Raw genomic sequence first — 16413 nt, 5'->3', positions numbered from 1 at the left:
ATGCCTTGACTTGTTGGTATAATAAACACATAGCGGATACTCAACAAACCGCCAGGTGAATGAATATCAAGTCCATTTAGTCAAAAACATACCAATCAAATATTCAGTCTTGAAAATTGCACTGAAAATAGTAAAGCAAAATAACAGAGACCCAAATAGCAGATGCTGGCCAGATTCACTCCTTTACATATTAATGGATCCCTTAGGCATTGAGGGAAACATACATACATACATACATACATACACACACACACACACACACACACAGAGAGAAACATAGATTTGGCTAAAGATGATGATTATACCTTATCCCGAATTATTTTAGTCAGCATTCTTGTGTCCACTCCATAAATTGCAGGAACCTATACGAAAAAAATTGTAGTGACAGTGAAATTGGAGGAAATTAAATCCAGCATATTGTTTCCAAGTTACAAACCTGGCCTCATCTATCTTCTTGGGCAGTAAATAATTTCTCCACTCTTTCTTTTCTCTGACCCAGGGTGACTGTGTTGTCAGAACACGGTAAATTGTTGCTACAGTTAGGCATAGGACTCTTAATACCCAGGTTCTTTCTCAGAGTAAAAAATGAGAAATTTTGAACATCAATCTTCTGCTACACTTCGGTTGCTTTTAACCCAGGATGTTAAGTAAGTTAAATCACACTGGTGAACTTCATAAGCAATAATATGCAAATCTATGTTTTGAGCCAAACGTTCCTGGCACAGAGTAGGCCCTCAACACATTTTTCTGAAGGGCCATGTTGAGTAGTCATGTTGTACTAAAACATGATCATCCTATTAGTCCATCATGCAAGACCACCATTTGTTTTGTTTCTTTGACTAGGTTGGATAGAGACACATGTAGTATAAAGAAAGAGTAATGAGTTAGGAATCAAGAAAACAGGCTCTATTCCCCTGGAGGCTTTTTATTAAAACAACAATTTTTAAAAAGAAGTTAGAAAAATGAAAACATGTTTTAGTTTTTTTGTCTTCCACTAATTATCTGAGAAATGTTTAAGCAATGTATTTGTTCTCACCTGTAAATTGAAGGAGTTGAACTGGTTATTATTTTGGATTCTTTTCTACTCTACATGTCTGTGATCATGGAAGAAGATCCAAAGCACATTTAAAAAACAAACTTACAAGCCATTGGTTAGACTTACACTAAAACTATTAGTTCTGACATGGAAAAGCTATGAGAACAAGGGTCAAATAACAAAAAAGGAAAAGGAAACCTTGGGTTGTGGGGGCTGGGGAGAGAAAAGTGTGTCTCCCAAATGACGATTACAGAAATTAGCTGCCTGGATAAGGAAGATAAATTCAGATAATAGTTGAGAAGAAAATGACGATGGCCCAGGATATGATATGGATGCCTTCTTCTCCCTTTTAAAATTTAGAAAGAATGAGATCTAAAAAGCCAGGATCGAGATTTTTTTTTATTTGTCAGAAAGAAGCAATGTTTAGACCCCATAGATAGACACTCATTGGAGACGCAGCACTTTCTTAGAATAAAATTCTGTCAATATCAGGCCCAGCAGTTGAACAAAAAGCAGCTACAGCAAAACTGGAGATGAAGTTAATGGACGCAAGTCCATACTTCTAACATCCAAACAAGGCAAATGCTGTTATTTCATTAGAAATTAATATTTACGGCTGGGCGCAGTGGCTCACGCCTGTAATCCCCGCACTTTGGGAGGCCGAGGCGGGTGGATCACCTGAGGTCAGGAGTTCGAGACCAGCCTGGCCGACATGGTGAAACCCCCTCTCTACTAGAAATACAAAAAATTAGCCAGGCATGGTGGCAGGCTCCTGTACTCCCAGCTGCTGGGGGGGCTGAAGCAGGTGAATCACTTGAACCCAGGAGGCAGAGGTTGCAGTGAGCTGAGATTGCCCCATTGCACTCCAGCCTGGGCAACAAGAGTGAAAGACCGCCTCAAAAAAAAAAAAAAAAAAAAAAAAAGAAATTAATATTTAAACTAAAAGTGTAAGATAAAGTTTTATAACCCTTTTCTGATATTATTAATACTTCAAATGAAATTATATATAATTACATGTCATAATGTTGAAGCCCAACGAAACTTGATGGTAATCTGCTTATACTCATAAGAATTAGAGATGACACAAGTATTGCATAGAATGATTATGTGACCTGCACAAAGTTACACAACCAGTTAACAGTAGAGCTGGTACTAGAACACTAGAACCCATGAAGCAAGTTCCATAACTACATTCTAGATCAAACGGTGAAGGAGAGTAAAAGACTCAATTGCTAAAAAGAGAAAATGCTAAAATTTTATCTTACCCCCTTTCTCCCAAATGTGAAATGCTACCAAGCATGTATGAGTGCCACCTAGTGGATAAACTGAAAATACGTGCTCATCAGCACTTCAGGAGGAATCCAGACATTTCAGCCTTTATATAGTAAGAGAAGGAATCCCTCTCTGAAATGCAAAGATCCCAAACTACATGATCTTCCTCTGTCTGCTTGTCACTTCTGAATCTACAGGCACCTTCTCAATCTTCCTTAGGTAATGATGGATGCCGTATTACATTTCTCACCTTTTCTTCCTGTAGCCATTGCCCTAAACTCTTGGTAGCCAGCCAATGGTTGTAGTCTTTACTATAATCCAGCACCAGCAAACCTGCAACCTAGAAAGACAGGCAGTCATTTTAAAGAGGTTATCACAAAATATTATCTAACTCTTGTGAGTCAATTTGCATTTGTTTTTAAGTGTTATGATATCCACTGACATGAGACTTAGGATTTTTGAAAACAAGAAGAGGCAAAAAAAAAAAAAAAAAAAAAAAAGCTCTTTTTTTAAAATACGTAATTGTTGCATTCACCATCATGAGAGGGAGCAGGCTTACCTGGCTTGGTAAATCCTGAGGTTAAACTAGGTCCCCCTTCTGACATGCATGGCAAAAAAAATCAAGAATTTAATTAACAATTACTGGTTTAATGCACATGATGAACAAAATCATTTTTAATTTACATTTAAGGGAGAGAAAAATATTGATGGGAAATTGTGAGAAATAGTGAAAACTAAGTTAAATGATCAGTTGAAGTCATTCAAAAATGGAATGGTGAAAAAATAGGATTGAATTTGGAATATAAATTTTTGAATTGCTCATATGATATATATTCCTAAGATAGTATTCAAAGTTACCTTGTTTAGGAAATCTTAATATGTTTACTTTTAGACTGGCATAAAAGCTATCTTTAAATCATCCCCTAGAGATTAAGCTTAAAAAGCAAATAATTGATACAGAATTGATTACTAAACTCCTTTTAAAAGGTGGTTCTTCCCCAATTATTTTATAGCACAGTTGTTATTTGAACTTATAGCAACATTTTTTTTCAAGTTAAGCCAAGTTTCATCCAATGCATTAAAATTCAAAGTGCCCTAAGAAATGAAACTCAAAATACTGTCAAGTTAAAGATTATTCTCATATACCTAGGAATAAGATTGAATACTTGAGCTTAATGATTTGTACTACCATATTGAGGAAGAAACTTTGGCCATCCTAATTCTTAAGAATAAGTTAACTATACTCCCTCAAATTGAGACTTTTTAAATGACCATCACTGGTACTACCTTGATTCCATTAGACTCCAAATATTTGCTAAGTCCCAGTTCATCCAGAGCAGTAGTATCAGGGGCTCCACCATTCCCAATAATAGGGTTGGCCATTGTGAGAATCTGTCCCTTGTAGGCAGGGTCAGTAATAGCTTCTGGGTACCTGGGTAAACATGCCAAAAAAGTATCAACAAGTAATGTATGTAACTACAAAGCTATAATCTGCATACATGCTCTGAATTATGTAACCCTTGAAAATGAGAAGAATCCAACAAGAATGTCTCTAGATTTTAGCAAACCTAGGGAAATTTTACGACAGAATATAAAAATTTATACCATGATATAATTGATATAAAGAAAAACCAACTCATGAATACCAAGGTATATTTTCATATAAGTTTTATCCCCTCAATTTCTTTATATTTTTAAATTCCTTTAAAAATCCCTTTCTAGCATCTTAATTTTTAAAATATTGCTGCTCTATTTAAAGTTTGCAGATACTCTACAGACTTCCCTGGCCTACCAGATATCATTGAGCACAAACTGATATTTACTGTTGAGGGCTGCCAGTTTCACCAAGATAGTAACCATCAAAAAATTGAAAAGCTTTTCTTGATATTTTTTAGGATACTGAATAGTATCCTGATTGTGTTAGTGGTGGTTGCATGAGTATATATGATTATTAAAATTCAATGAATATTTAAAATAAGTAAGTTAATTTATATGAAAGAATAACTCAATAAAGTTGATTTTTAAAATATTTTAATTTTAGAAAGAAGCATATAAGTTTGGGAGTTATTATCTGCTAAGAAAAAAAATTCATCTGACAGACCTGACTTGAGGCCTTTCTGACTTCTAAGTTAAAAGATGCTGATATGTAATTAGGGAGGAATGCAGGAGGGCTATATTTTAAAGTTTGGGTGAGAGGAAAAATACAAATATATCATGTGTGTGTATGTGTGTGCATATACATATCATATGTGTATATATGCACACACACACACATTTCTTATTCTTAAGAAGAAGAAACACTATTCCCATAAATACCAGGAGCTATCTACACTTTTTCTATGCACTGGAATACATTGCAATTCAGGGAGGTTTTTTCTGCTCTCTTCCATGTTCACTTTCTGCAAAATGAGTTAAGCCAAATCTTTTTTGTGGATTACAACTGAAAGTGAATTTAGGTGCTCAGGGGGACAGAATCAACGATTTTGAAAGCAATAAAGTTTAACACAGGCAGTAGTCAACATAAATTCTTCAACACCATCCAGACTAGCGCCTACCAGAACTAACTTTGTCAACAACATACTTACTCTTCCAGCTCTGCAATCCCTAAGGGGACTTGAGGGCTGTGGTATTTATCCACAGCTTCCATCAGTTAATTTCTCAGCTGTCTCTTATCTGTCAGGAACTGATAATTTTTTAACCAAGGCCTGCCCACAATATAAAGCATTGCTTGAAGATGAAAAACAAAATAACCCCTTTAATTATCAACCACCTTACTGAGTGAGGCACGTAATGAATGAAAGCAGCATTTCTCAATGGAAAAATAGGGTCTATGGACTAATCTTATAAATGAATGCCTTTTCCTACATCAAAAAAAAAACTTTAATTAATTTGATTTTACTTCTCTTTCTTCTTTCTTTCCATAAAAGAACTGACCATTCCCTTTAAACATATGCTTACAATACTCTTCAGTAAATGAATAAATACACTTTGTTTTAGAGAACTACAATGTTGGGAGCAAATTAATCCATCAGCTCCTGTTTGACTTGTGTGATGTGACAAGATTTATTACCTGTAATCTATCACAGAGAAGAAAACTCTAGTGCCCTCCATCATTCTGATCTATATTAAACAGTTGTTTGTTGGCAGGTATATTAACACAGCTAGTAATTAGTGCTGTCGAAAAGCTTAAATAATTGCCTGGTGAAGCAAAACTTTGCAAACAGGTTTCAATACACTGTAATTTAATGTTCTCACCAGTGGAACTATTTAAAAACCCATCTAATATTCTTCATTTCACACAGGGAGGCAAGACTTTAAGAAAGAATATAAATTAATAATATAATGGAAGTTTGGTCAACTAGTATCGGTGAACCTAATGCCCCCTTGTCTTTATGAGGCTAACTCAAATTTCTCTAAAGAATTTATCAAATATTTCATAGAATACTAGTTGGATTGAATCTCTATTGGAAACCCCTTCAATCAATCTAGTCATGTTTTTAAGACATGTTTAAATCCCCAGTTTAAATTAGTATCTAATCCAGCCCCCCACTTTTTATATGAAGAAACTAGAACTCAAAAAGCTTAAGTGATGTTCCCAATATTATACAGTTATCCTTAGAACTGAGACTAGAACTTTAGCCTCCTGATTCCCAGGTGAACAAACATTTATTAACTAGGTAAAACCAGTCACTTAATTTCTGTAGCAACTCTCATTTTCATTGCTGTACGTGTTAGCAGGTCTTAAATACTAAGGCAGGTCATAGTTGATAATTACTGAAAATATTCGATCTACACAGCTGCTCTCTCATTGATTAAAGATAATAAATGTATCTGTTATTTCAACTTTCTTACTAGAGTGCAAAATTACATAAAATACCCAAGGACTTTCTTATCTCCTTATAGTATTTCATATTAGATGTGCAAAATTGATTCTTTCCTAATGAAATGACACTAGAATGTACTATCCATTCTTTTCCTTGCTCCAATTTTCACCTTAATTAGACCCATACCTCCCCTTAGATAAACCATTTGGTAATCTCACATAACCCGTGTCCTCACAATCTAAGTTTCTAGAATTCATTTTGTTCTCTTTATCCAGGGGACCACCAGCATGCCCATGTTGTCTTTCATTTACAGTAGCAGGACGTTCATGTCTAACTTTCTTTCAAGGACGGCTGCAGTAGGCTATGCACAAGGCACGGTGCAACTTCAGGACAATATGAAGTCTAATTATGATGCAGTGATTTCAACTTGCCACCACGAGTGAGATCATCTGGTTATTTCTCTACATAGAGGAAGAATAAAGCCTTGGAAAAGAAGCATTACTCACCCTCCCAGGCCAGTATTAAAAACCACTTCACCAGCAACAGAGGATGGATGGCCAAAGGAGTAACCTTTCATCTTAGTTCCATCTTCCAGGACAATGTGTGCTGTCTGTGCCTGAAGAAACAGTTGCATGAATCTTAGCAGAATACACAATACAAAACACACAAAAATATTCCAAAGGTAAAATACACAGATATATTAAATAAAGGCATAGTATATTTAATGAAACCACAATGCCCAGATTTCCAGTTGCTTTCCTATTGCTTGTCACTTTTCTTCAGATATATGGCTCCTGTAAGTGGCAGATGTTTTGTTTTGTTTTCTTGGAAGAGGAACTGAAGCATGCAGATACATTGTCTATTCTAAGTTTACTTGTAGAGTTGTTGACAAGCCAGAAATACTTCACTTTAGCTGAAATGTTATATGTCTATCTTTTCCCCTTTATCATTCTCTAGCTTTGCTCAAGAACAGCTTTAAGGAAAGTTCATGAGTTTGCAAAAACATTGTGAATTGTACCATACAGCTCAGCATCACTCTGAGATTTAGAGCCAGAAGGAATCTTCAAGATTATCTATCAAATTGTGTTCTGCAGAGCTCTTGTGTTTGATGGAGTTGTCCTAAGGGTTGCCCTCTCCATGCCAGAATTATGTTCATGAAGAAACTGAAACTTTATCACTCTCTTAATACTGACACAAAACCAAGCACTGTGGAACATTCTAGAAGTATATTGTATTTTGCTTTTTATTAGAGTTAATTATATCCATGTCTACTTCCTTCTCTATACTATGGCGTTCAGAATTGGATAACTTTGCCATAATAATCTTTGAGCCAGGGTCTACCAAATTCTTAGCTAAGAAGAGGAACAACTGGAAAAACATCTAAGAAGCAGACATCATTTACTCCTTATAAATACCCTAAATTCTGTTGTTGAAACCATTTAAATCTAACTCTCAATTTCCATAAAATTCAGGGGAGAAAGAAATGTTTTCAGCTACACCTTGGGAGACAAAATATAGACTCCCTAAGAAACTCTATAGGACAAGCTAATTAGAATGTGATTTTTAAAAATTAAACTATAAAGAAAAACGTATCTGAAATAATTGAGGAAATTAGAATCATAAATTGATATTTGATTATATGAAGTGTAATTTTTTAAGATTGATCTTAGGATTGCAGTTATATTTTTAGTCATTGCCTTTAAAAGATATACACTGTAATATTCAAGGATAAAATAGTATGATATCTGAGATTTGCTTCAAAGTAATCAGCAGTCAAGGGGATGGACAGGGACATAGAGAAAAGAAGTCTGGCCATGAGTCGAATTTCCTGAAGTAAGGAAGATCATTGGGCTATTCTTTCTGGAAGGTTTAAGTGTAATCATCGAAGACAAAAATAAATAAATAAATAATACTAATTATTCATTTTACTTCCCTCACAGTTTTAGGACTGAGGCCAAAGTGCCTAATCCTTTTAAATCTTGCCACCCCACCTCCACTCCCATTACACATACACATACACATACATACATACAAACACACACACACACACACAAACTTTAGTAGGCAGCAGGAACTCCATAAATGATTTCTAGACCTTTGTTTCTATGCTCCTTTTGCTTTATAACATGCACTAAACTTTTCAAATGTTAAAATGAAGAAAGCCCGTTATTTTTCTATAATAATTCTCTCTGTAGAAATAAGATGCCTCTTTTAGATCCGAAGCACCCGAGTCTCTTGTTATTAGAATGATTGTGTTCTGCAATGTAAAATCATGTCTTGATTACCTTTAAACCAATATACTATGTTCCAACATCTTGTTTATGTGTGAGTGTGTATACATATTAACTTACATTTACACACAAAACTATGTTAATGTTTTCCATTAAAATTGATGGGATATGTTTAAGATGTTCCTCTCAACAGATAATTTTATTAGTTTCTTTTTTAAATCAGAGGTACAATATGTGAATTTCAAGTTTGTATTTCTGAGAAAGATTGAACAATGTACTGTACTGCACATTTTATGTATGTTTGTATATGTGTGAGTGAGCATATATGTGTGTTCCTGGGCAACATTAACCAAAAATATCTTGTCCTTTACTTGACTTATCAAATTATCTTTGAGTTAAAGTTTTATCTATCTCCTTCGACCCAGTGTTTGAAATCTCAAGCTTGACACTTTAAATAGTTGGAGTTTGTCTTTATTAAATTTAAAAATATTTTAGAATTACTCAGCACAAAGGAAACCACAATTATTTATTTATTTACTATAAGTGATGACCAGACTTCTACAGAAGAGATGATCTTATACAGAAGTCTGAATTCTGCTTCTGTACCCAGGAAATCAACTTACATATCACTTCTGATAGCATGCTATTCTGATTCTAAATTTTGTTTTAATTTGCCAATTTTTGTCTAATTATAATTCAAGACAGAAGTTGAAGATTTTAGAAAGTAAGAGTGATAGTATTCGGTGTATTTCCAAAGATTATTATAAGCTATTCAAATATCTCTGCTAATGGGTCTGAGTAGAAGTGTGTTTGTTAGGAAAACTCCCCAGGTAACTCTGATGTGTTTTATTAGGTGAAACCCTTGGTCTAAGTAATGAAAATTTACCATCGAAATATATTTTCTACTGGAAATACTGTTTTTTAGTTCTTGAGGAAATCATGTGTAAACCTACATGCTTTTACAAAACGAAAAGAAAAAGAAAAAAATTTTAGATAAGATGTAACTTTGATAGAACCTAAAACAACTGTATTTAGTTGGCAAAATTGGGCGTAAATTGTAAATTTCACTTGTTTTCTGTGTATCAGTTTATCTATGCTACTCTGAACCATGCTTGCTTAAGATATTACCTTGGTTTATATTTTTATTTTGCTTGTCTCTATTCTCATCTGAGAATTTCAAATTATCCGATATCTGGGTTAGACACTTTCTAATCATTTTAAAGAAAGGTAAAAAATAACATAAGAAAATCAACACTTGTGAGCCTATTCCTATAATTCTGTTTGGGATTTTTCTCACTCCCTTCATGAAACTAGTTTTCTATTTTACTTTCCATCTCTATATTTGAAGAGACATTTGCTATTGCCTGAAATAGTCCCTGAGATTGTGTTCAATATGTCTTTTTGTTGCTTTAATTATATTTTTGGTTCTTTTGGCAGTTTTTATAGATCTTCCAATCCTCTTTCCTACTACACATTATATTGTAACAAGGCCTCTGTTTATTGCTAAAGTACTCTTTATATTCCTCTTAACTACACTGGCCCCTGATGAATTTAAAATGATGAGTGCCAGTTGACTTATCTATGAATTGATGGACGAACTCTGAACAAAGAGCTATTATTTGGAATCCTTTCTTCTAACTAACAGTTCCCCAAATGCTATTTCATTCCAAGGAGTATAAAAGAAATCACCTTGTTACCATCATAAGATATTTTAGTATCCTCAGTCCTAGTTGACAGAGGTCTGCAGGCGAGGAATTAGATTATAACATTAAATTATAATTTAAGTGCCTACTGCCAGAGCACTTCACACTTTGAAAAGGGGAAATACAAAGGAAATCTTAATGAAAAGAAGTGTATATTCTTGTAGAATGTCAGGAAAAGTAACCAAAGGATTATATAAATGTGAGTTCTATAAAATAAAGGACCTTATCATGACATGATCCCTATGTGTTTAATAAAAATGTATATGCCAATAAGAGCATTTAGACATTCAAGTCTCAGACAGTGAACTCCTACCAGGTGTTAAGCACCTTGCTAGGCTCTGTAGATAAATGGATGAATGTCTCCAGTCTTCTCGTTTAGTAAAAGGCTAGATAAGGAAATGGATTACAAAACAGAGAAAACTTCAGTAAGGATATCACTGAGGCATCACTAAAACACATGGAAATGCAAAGATAAATATTTTTCCCTTAAGAGATTAAGCTTTAACACTAGAATTTGCCCTTTCTTTTCCACTGATGTTTTAAGCAATAAAAATAAAAATTTCAATACAAAAGCTTGCCAAATTTTGAATTTAAAATCCAAACTTTAAAGATCCCTTCCTCTTGGCTTAGATGTCATTTTCTCGGAGAGGTCTACCTTGACGCCCTCATTTAAAATTACAATATGTTCCCCAGCCCTCTTTCTCCTTGGTCTGCTCTTTCTTCATAGCACTCATTACCTTTTAACATACCATCTAGTGATTTATTTATTATCTATTTCATCACATTAGAAAGTGAACCTCATGTGGGCAGAGTATTGGGTCTGCTTCATTCACTATTGCACCTCCAGCCTATATCGGTGGCTAGCACAGAGTAGACAAGTAACTAAGCTTTGTTCACACTTTAGTGAAATTATTTTAGTCAGATAATCTACTGACTATTTAGCAGAATATTTCTAAATGATTAAATAATGACTTTGATAAGAGAGGAAAAGTTATAATAGAAAAAATATACAAGCATATGCTCTCCTACCCACACCCATCGTCCTGATTATTTCTTTCAATGCTGAAAATATTAAACACTTATTTTTTCATCTTACACTGCATAGAATTTTTTATTTTAACCATGTTTCAAATTCTTAATTCACTTTTCTTATTATTGGTGGGATTGTCATCTAAAATGTAGATATCTAATGCAATGTTTTTTCTAGCAGTGGTTAGTCTTACAAATATTTTAAAACCTGAAACATTAAGTTTCTTGGAGTCTCAATCTCTCTCTGTCATATTTTCCCAGTATATCTTGGAGTTACAACTGTCAAGTCACACCTGGTCCTACAGGCTAGTTACTTAAATAATACTCCAATTAAAAATAGTTCTACCTCATCACATAGTATCTAATAATGATAATGGCTATAACTAATAAATAGTCACCTATTTGCTTTTAGAATTAACTTCACACTATACGAAATTGCATGACCACCCAAGACAAAAATCCCATCATCACCTACTATTGCCTCCTAATTGTTCTGGCTGCCTCCAATCTCTCCCTGCTTCTATCCATCCTATGAAGTAGAGTCAAGGTTTTCTTAAACATTAATTGGATGACACTAATCCCCAAATTCCTCAATTCACATTCAAAGTCCTTTCATCTGGCCCGCTCTCTATATGGAATACCTTAGATTCCCCACCTCTCTTTGTCAGTCCTTTGTGCATAAATGTCTTCCTTGTTGCCTTTTTATATCCTGGCAATGCTTCCTAGTACCCATGGTATGTACTAAGTCAGAATTAACCACCGATTTTCTTGTGCTTCCACTGACTGCGTTTGGTGTATACTGTTGTGTGTTACCTTTGAATTGCTAAAGGTATTTTTCTACCATACTAGATTCTAACTTCTCAGTGTTGCATCTAGAAAGCACAATGCCTAATTCCATGTTGTATCCCCACTGAAATACCCCACTGTTGTCTACACAGTAATATTCTCACTACACAGTTGGTGAATGCATAGAAACGTACTTCATTATGTGACATTAGCATGTGACAGTGCTGACACTATGGTGTTTTCAAAATAATTCTTTGATGCTCACTGACTTCTGGTTATTTTACCAATTTTCATCTTCTCCTCTTGAAAGCAAAGACAAATATTTCACACAGGTATAGTTCATGCTAAAAGATAGAAGATGAAAGTAAGGAATGAGTTAAGGCTAGGTGGCAATTACTGCCCAAATGGTACTCTTAGGCTTTCATCTACCAGTCAGGTGTCATATAAGTAATGTCTTCAGAAGAAGACCCTAAAAGGTGATTTCTAAATGTCATTCTTTAGGTTTCCTCATGAATTGTTTCTATCATTAATATTAATTATCTATGTTACGTAGAAATCTAATCTTCCATCACTAGGGAAAAGAATAAAGCTGCATTAAGTATATATAACCCAAGCATTCTCTTTTTCTTCCTTTACTTTTCATCTAAAATGCTTGCCAAATTTTACTGTATGTCAGCAATAAATTTGTTTTAATTCACTGATGTGGTTTCATGCTGACAACATTACATTTCTATACCAACTCCCCAACTATGTTATAACTAATAATTATCCCATTTTCTCCCTCTATTAAAAATACCAAATCTATTATATTTTTATTGTTTTTGTTGTTGAGGTCTATGTATAATCCTGGTACATCTTTGGCATTCAATAAATGTAGGTATAATTAATTTTGGAAATAGTAACTAAAGATAATGTATACTTTAAGCTTTCTCTAGTGTGAGTTCAAATGTTAAAATGCCTCCCTTAATAAAAACTGTAATACTGATATTTGGATAAAGTAAAGCATTAACATTTCTTAAGCATGTCTGGTAGAAGTAGATTGTCCTGTCACTATCCTATTTCTACCTTCTGCCATTACTTTACTGATAACCTATTAAGACATAAACTGGGTTGCATAAATACTTGTCTATGTTTATTAAAGTCTATATGCAGTTGTACAAATAAGTTGAGAATTTGGATTTGAATAATAAATTTATACTGTTCTGGGAAATGTATCTTACTTCAAATAGAATTATGAAGCTATGTTGAAAAAGTAGGGTTTGGGAGCATGTTGTGTCACCAAGAACTCCATCCTGATCAATTCCCTATGACATCCTTAATAATAGTTAACATGAATGTACTGAATACTATCTTTAAAGCCATTAGTGGGTTTTCTTATCTAATCTTCACACACACACACAAAAAAGATGTAGGTAATATCGAAATCTCCATTTTAGACGAGCTAACTGAGCCTCAGAGAAGTAAAGATCATTCTACTAGCAATTGGAGGAGCAGCAGTTTCTGAATCCAGTCTGACTTATAACCTCTTTTTCTTTTTCTAAGCTTACTTTTATTTCTGCTTTCCAATTTCTTAAGTGAGGATAAAAAGAAATTTAAGCGGCCTGACGCGGTGACTCACGCCAGTAATCCCAACACTTTGGGAGTCTGAGACGGGTGGATCACGAGGTCAGGAGATGGAGACCATCCTGGCTAACACGGTGAAACCCCGTCTCTACTAAAAAATCCAAAAAAATTAGCCAGGCGTGGTGGTGGGCGCCTGTAGTCCCAGCTACTCGGGAGGCTGAGGCAGGAGAATGGTGTGAACCTGGGAGGCGGAGCGTGCAGTGAGCCGAGATCCCGCCACTGCACTCCAGCCTGGGTGATAGAGTGAGACTCTGTCTCAAAAAGAAAAAAGAAGAAAAGAAATTTAAGCATGAACTCTATTTAAATTTATTATAAGAGCCTTAATTCAAAATTGCCATGGATAAGCCACAACAGGCCCAGGTCAACCAAGAACTACCTATCTATAAATCTGTAAATTGTCAGAGTGAAATGTCAAGTCGTTAATTATTTGAGTCATTAAAGTCTGATGAGAACCAGCAGGTTTTGAGAACAATTTGCACTGATCCTAGGCCCTTGAGTTCTCAAGCTTTGAAGATTGTTAGAACCCTAGATGCTGTGATGAATAAGGAGATCTACCTCTCCGTCCCCCCTCCATTTTCCCCAGTGATAGAGGATTCAATTTCTAGATAACATAGATAATTATTCATATTAATAATGGAAAGACTTGCTGCCCTGCTGTGAGGACTGAGGTCAGCAAACCATCTCCTGCTGTCAAATTGTTCAGGGTCTGTCTCAGCTGTAGAGGGCTGCATTGCCCCCTTGACCTTCCTGGAATACGCCATGGCCAGTGACCGAGTCAGGCCCAGATATAAAGGCTCAGGTCCCGTCCAGGGAAGTCTGGTGGGCAACAGCTTCCTATCCAGTTGGCCATGGCTTTATCAAAACTGCATTACAGTTTAGTTCTCTGTCCAGTTCTACTTTCTGAAGCTTCACAGAGGCTGATCCCTAATAGACAGCATGCTCCCCAAACATCATCTCAGCATTTGTTTACAGAGAACCTAACTCATGCTAGGTACTTAAACCAAATGATCAAAGTCTTTACGCCAAAGTTAATGTTACTTCCAAGTTACCTGATGTTCAAGAGTGGAGACCACATGTGAACATTCACTTAATTTGAACAACTAAGCACAAGTTTAGCATGCAACTGCCTAAAATAAAATTCATACAGAGAGAAAGAGAGATTTTTCTGTACTTTCTAAAAATCTTACGTTTTTATGAGATTTTGTTTGAATCTCATAAAACACACAAATATGTTTAAATTTTTGAACCAATATGTTTAAGTTGTGGCTACAATTAATAACATTATCTCCACCTTTTTGGAATTATGTTTGTATGTTTTTCTTCTCCCACCCATGTAGTTATATTCATAAAACATGTAAACATACCCCAAAGAAATAGGCCAGGGATTGTAGCTAATATGGATATCAAGAAAAATGCCTTAAGGCTAGTTTCCACTAACAGTCTGGCATTTTTTAGTCTGGAGCCTACAGGTATTGTGAATCTATGAGTCAATCAGGTTATAAAATAAGTAGTGAAAAATTGTGTTCTCTTGTTACTTCATATGAATTTAAAAATTAAAGATTAAATTACTAGTCTCTACGGCCTAGTAATACTAAATGTTTCTTTTGTCTGCAAATTTATTGGAGGAAGATTCGTAACACTGTAGATTTTTTCACACACAATATTTAGGACTAAAACTGAATTTTCCTGTGTATATGTAATTGCTCCATGTTTAATCTTACTTTATAATTGTATTTAGTACTCCTATTTCTAAATTAAACTGAATTACAAAAATAACTATATGATCTCCATTCTTATATTACTTTTATTTTTTATTTCTTTATTTATTTATTGAGATGAAATCTCTCTGTCACCCAAGCTGGAGTGCAGTGGCACAATCTTGGCCCACTGCAACCTCTGCCTCCTAGGTTCAAGCAATTCTCCTGTTTCAGCCACCCCAGTAGCTGAGATTACAGGTACTTGTGCCACCACACCCAGCTAATTTTGTATTTGTAGTACAGGTGGGGTTTCACCATGTTGGCTGTGCTGGTCTTAAACACCTGACCTCAAGAGATCCGCCTACTTTGGCTTCCCAAAGTGCTGGAATTACAGGTGTGAGCCACGCCCGGTCCCCATTCTTAAATTACTTTTACAATGAGCATTCTAAACTAAATTTAATGCTTCATTTCTTAATATTTGTAAAGTCTGAGGATTCTTTCACAAGTTATAAGTCATTTTTAATGAAAATACATTTTTGTGAGGGGGGTTACATATAAGTAGAAATTCCAATAAACTCTCAATGGCTATTTGTTTGTCTGCTGTGGATGTTGGTATTATTGTTTCACCATTGTCATACAATATTTCAATTTTCTAATGATATTACCAAAGAGAATACTTCGAGATCTGAAATTTCTCTAAACATCTCATCTCTTTTAGGGGTTTTAAATTTTCCTCACAATTAAAATTCACTGTAAGCCTACATTTATGGGTCTATTTTCCTTTCTTAGTAAGATGATTGATTAACTTTATGGGACCACAAAGAAGTGACTCCAATTTCTCACTTTAATACTCTCAGTTTGAGATTCAGTTGAAAAGGGTAGATGTTTCAAAGTCTTTTCCAGAATAGGAATAATGCAACAGCTATTAATGAGAGTCACACAGCTACATTCCCCTTGAAAAGGGTTTGAACATGTGTCCCTGGTGCTATGCTAAACTGATTTAGAGGGCTTAGTCTTAGGAAGTAACAGCCAAAACTCAAACATAATTTATAATTTAATCTATAAAAGTTTTTGAAGCAGCCTAGTGTTTATCATTATTGTTAGGTTTTCCTTTGCATTCAGTATTATGCTATTAAAAATCATCTACTCATTGTTCATGTATCGTTTCCAACCCATCAGCATTCTGAACTAACTCTAAGGATATCGATCCTT

General features: G+C 34.8%; 1 protein-coding gene across 7 annotated transcripts in view; it reads right to left on the bottom strand.

Moving 5' to 3' along the window:
- The window catches only part of CPS1 (carbamoyl-phosphate synthase 1), a 156631-nt gene that overhangs the window by 96347 nt on the left and 43871 nt on the right, over positions 1–16413 (bottom strand). For all 7 annotated transcript variants that reach the window (XM_077957513.1, XM_077957508.1, XM_077957512.1 and 4 more), the window contains 4 exons: positions 6639–6748; positions 3596–3740; positions 2559–2648; positions 306–362 (listed from right to left, as the gene is read on the bottom strand). In XM_077957513.1, coding sequence (XP_077813639.1) covers positions 306–362; positions 2559–2648; positions 3596–3740; positions 6639–6748 — 402 coding nt within the window. The remainder of the gene's footprint in view (positions 1–305; positions 363–2558; positions 2649–3595; positions 3741–6638; positions 6749–16413) is intronic.

The sequence above is a fragment of the Macaca mulatta genome, chromosome 12 (assembly GCF_049350105.2).
Source record: "Macaca mulatta isolate MMU2019108-1 chromosome 12, T2T-MMU8v2.0, whole genome shotgun sequence".
NCBI classification, from domain to species: domain Eukaryota; kingdom Metazoa; phylum Chordata; class Mammalia; order Primates; family Cercopithecidae; genus Macaca; species Macaca mulatta.
Note: the sequence above shows the minus strand (reverse complement) of the source record. Positions and strands in the feature narration are given on the sequence as shown.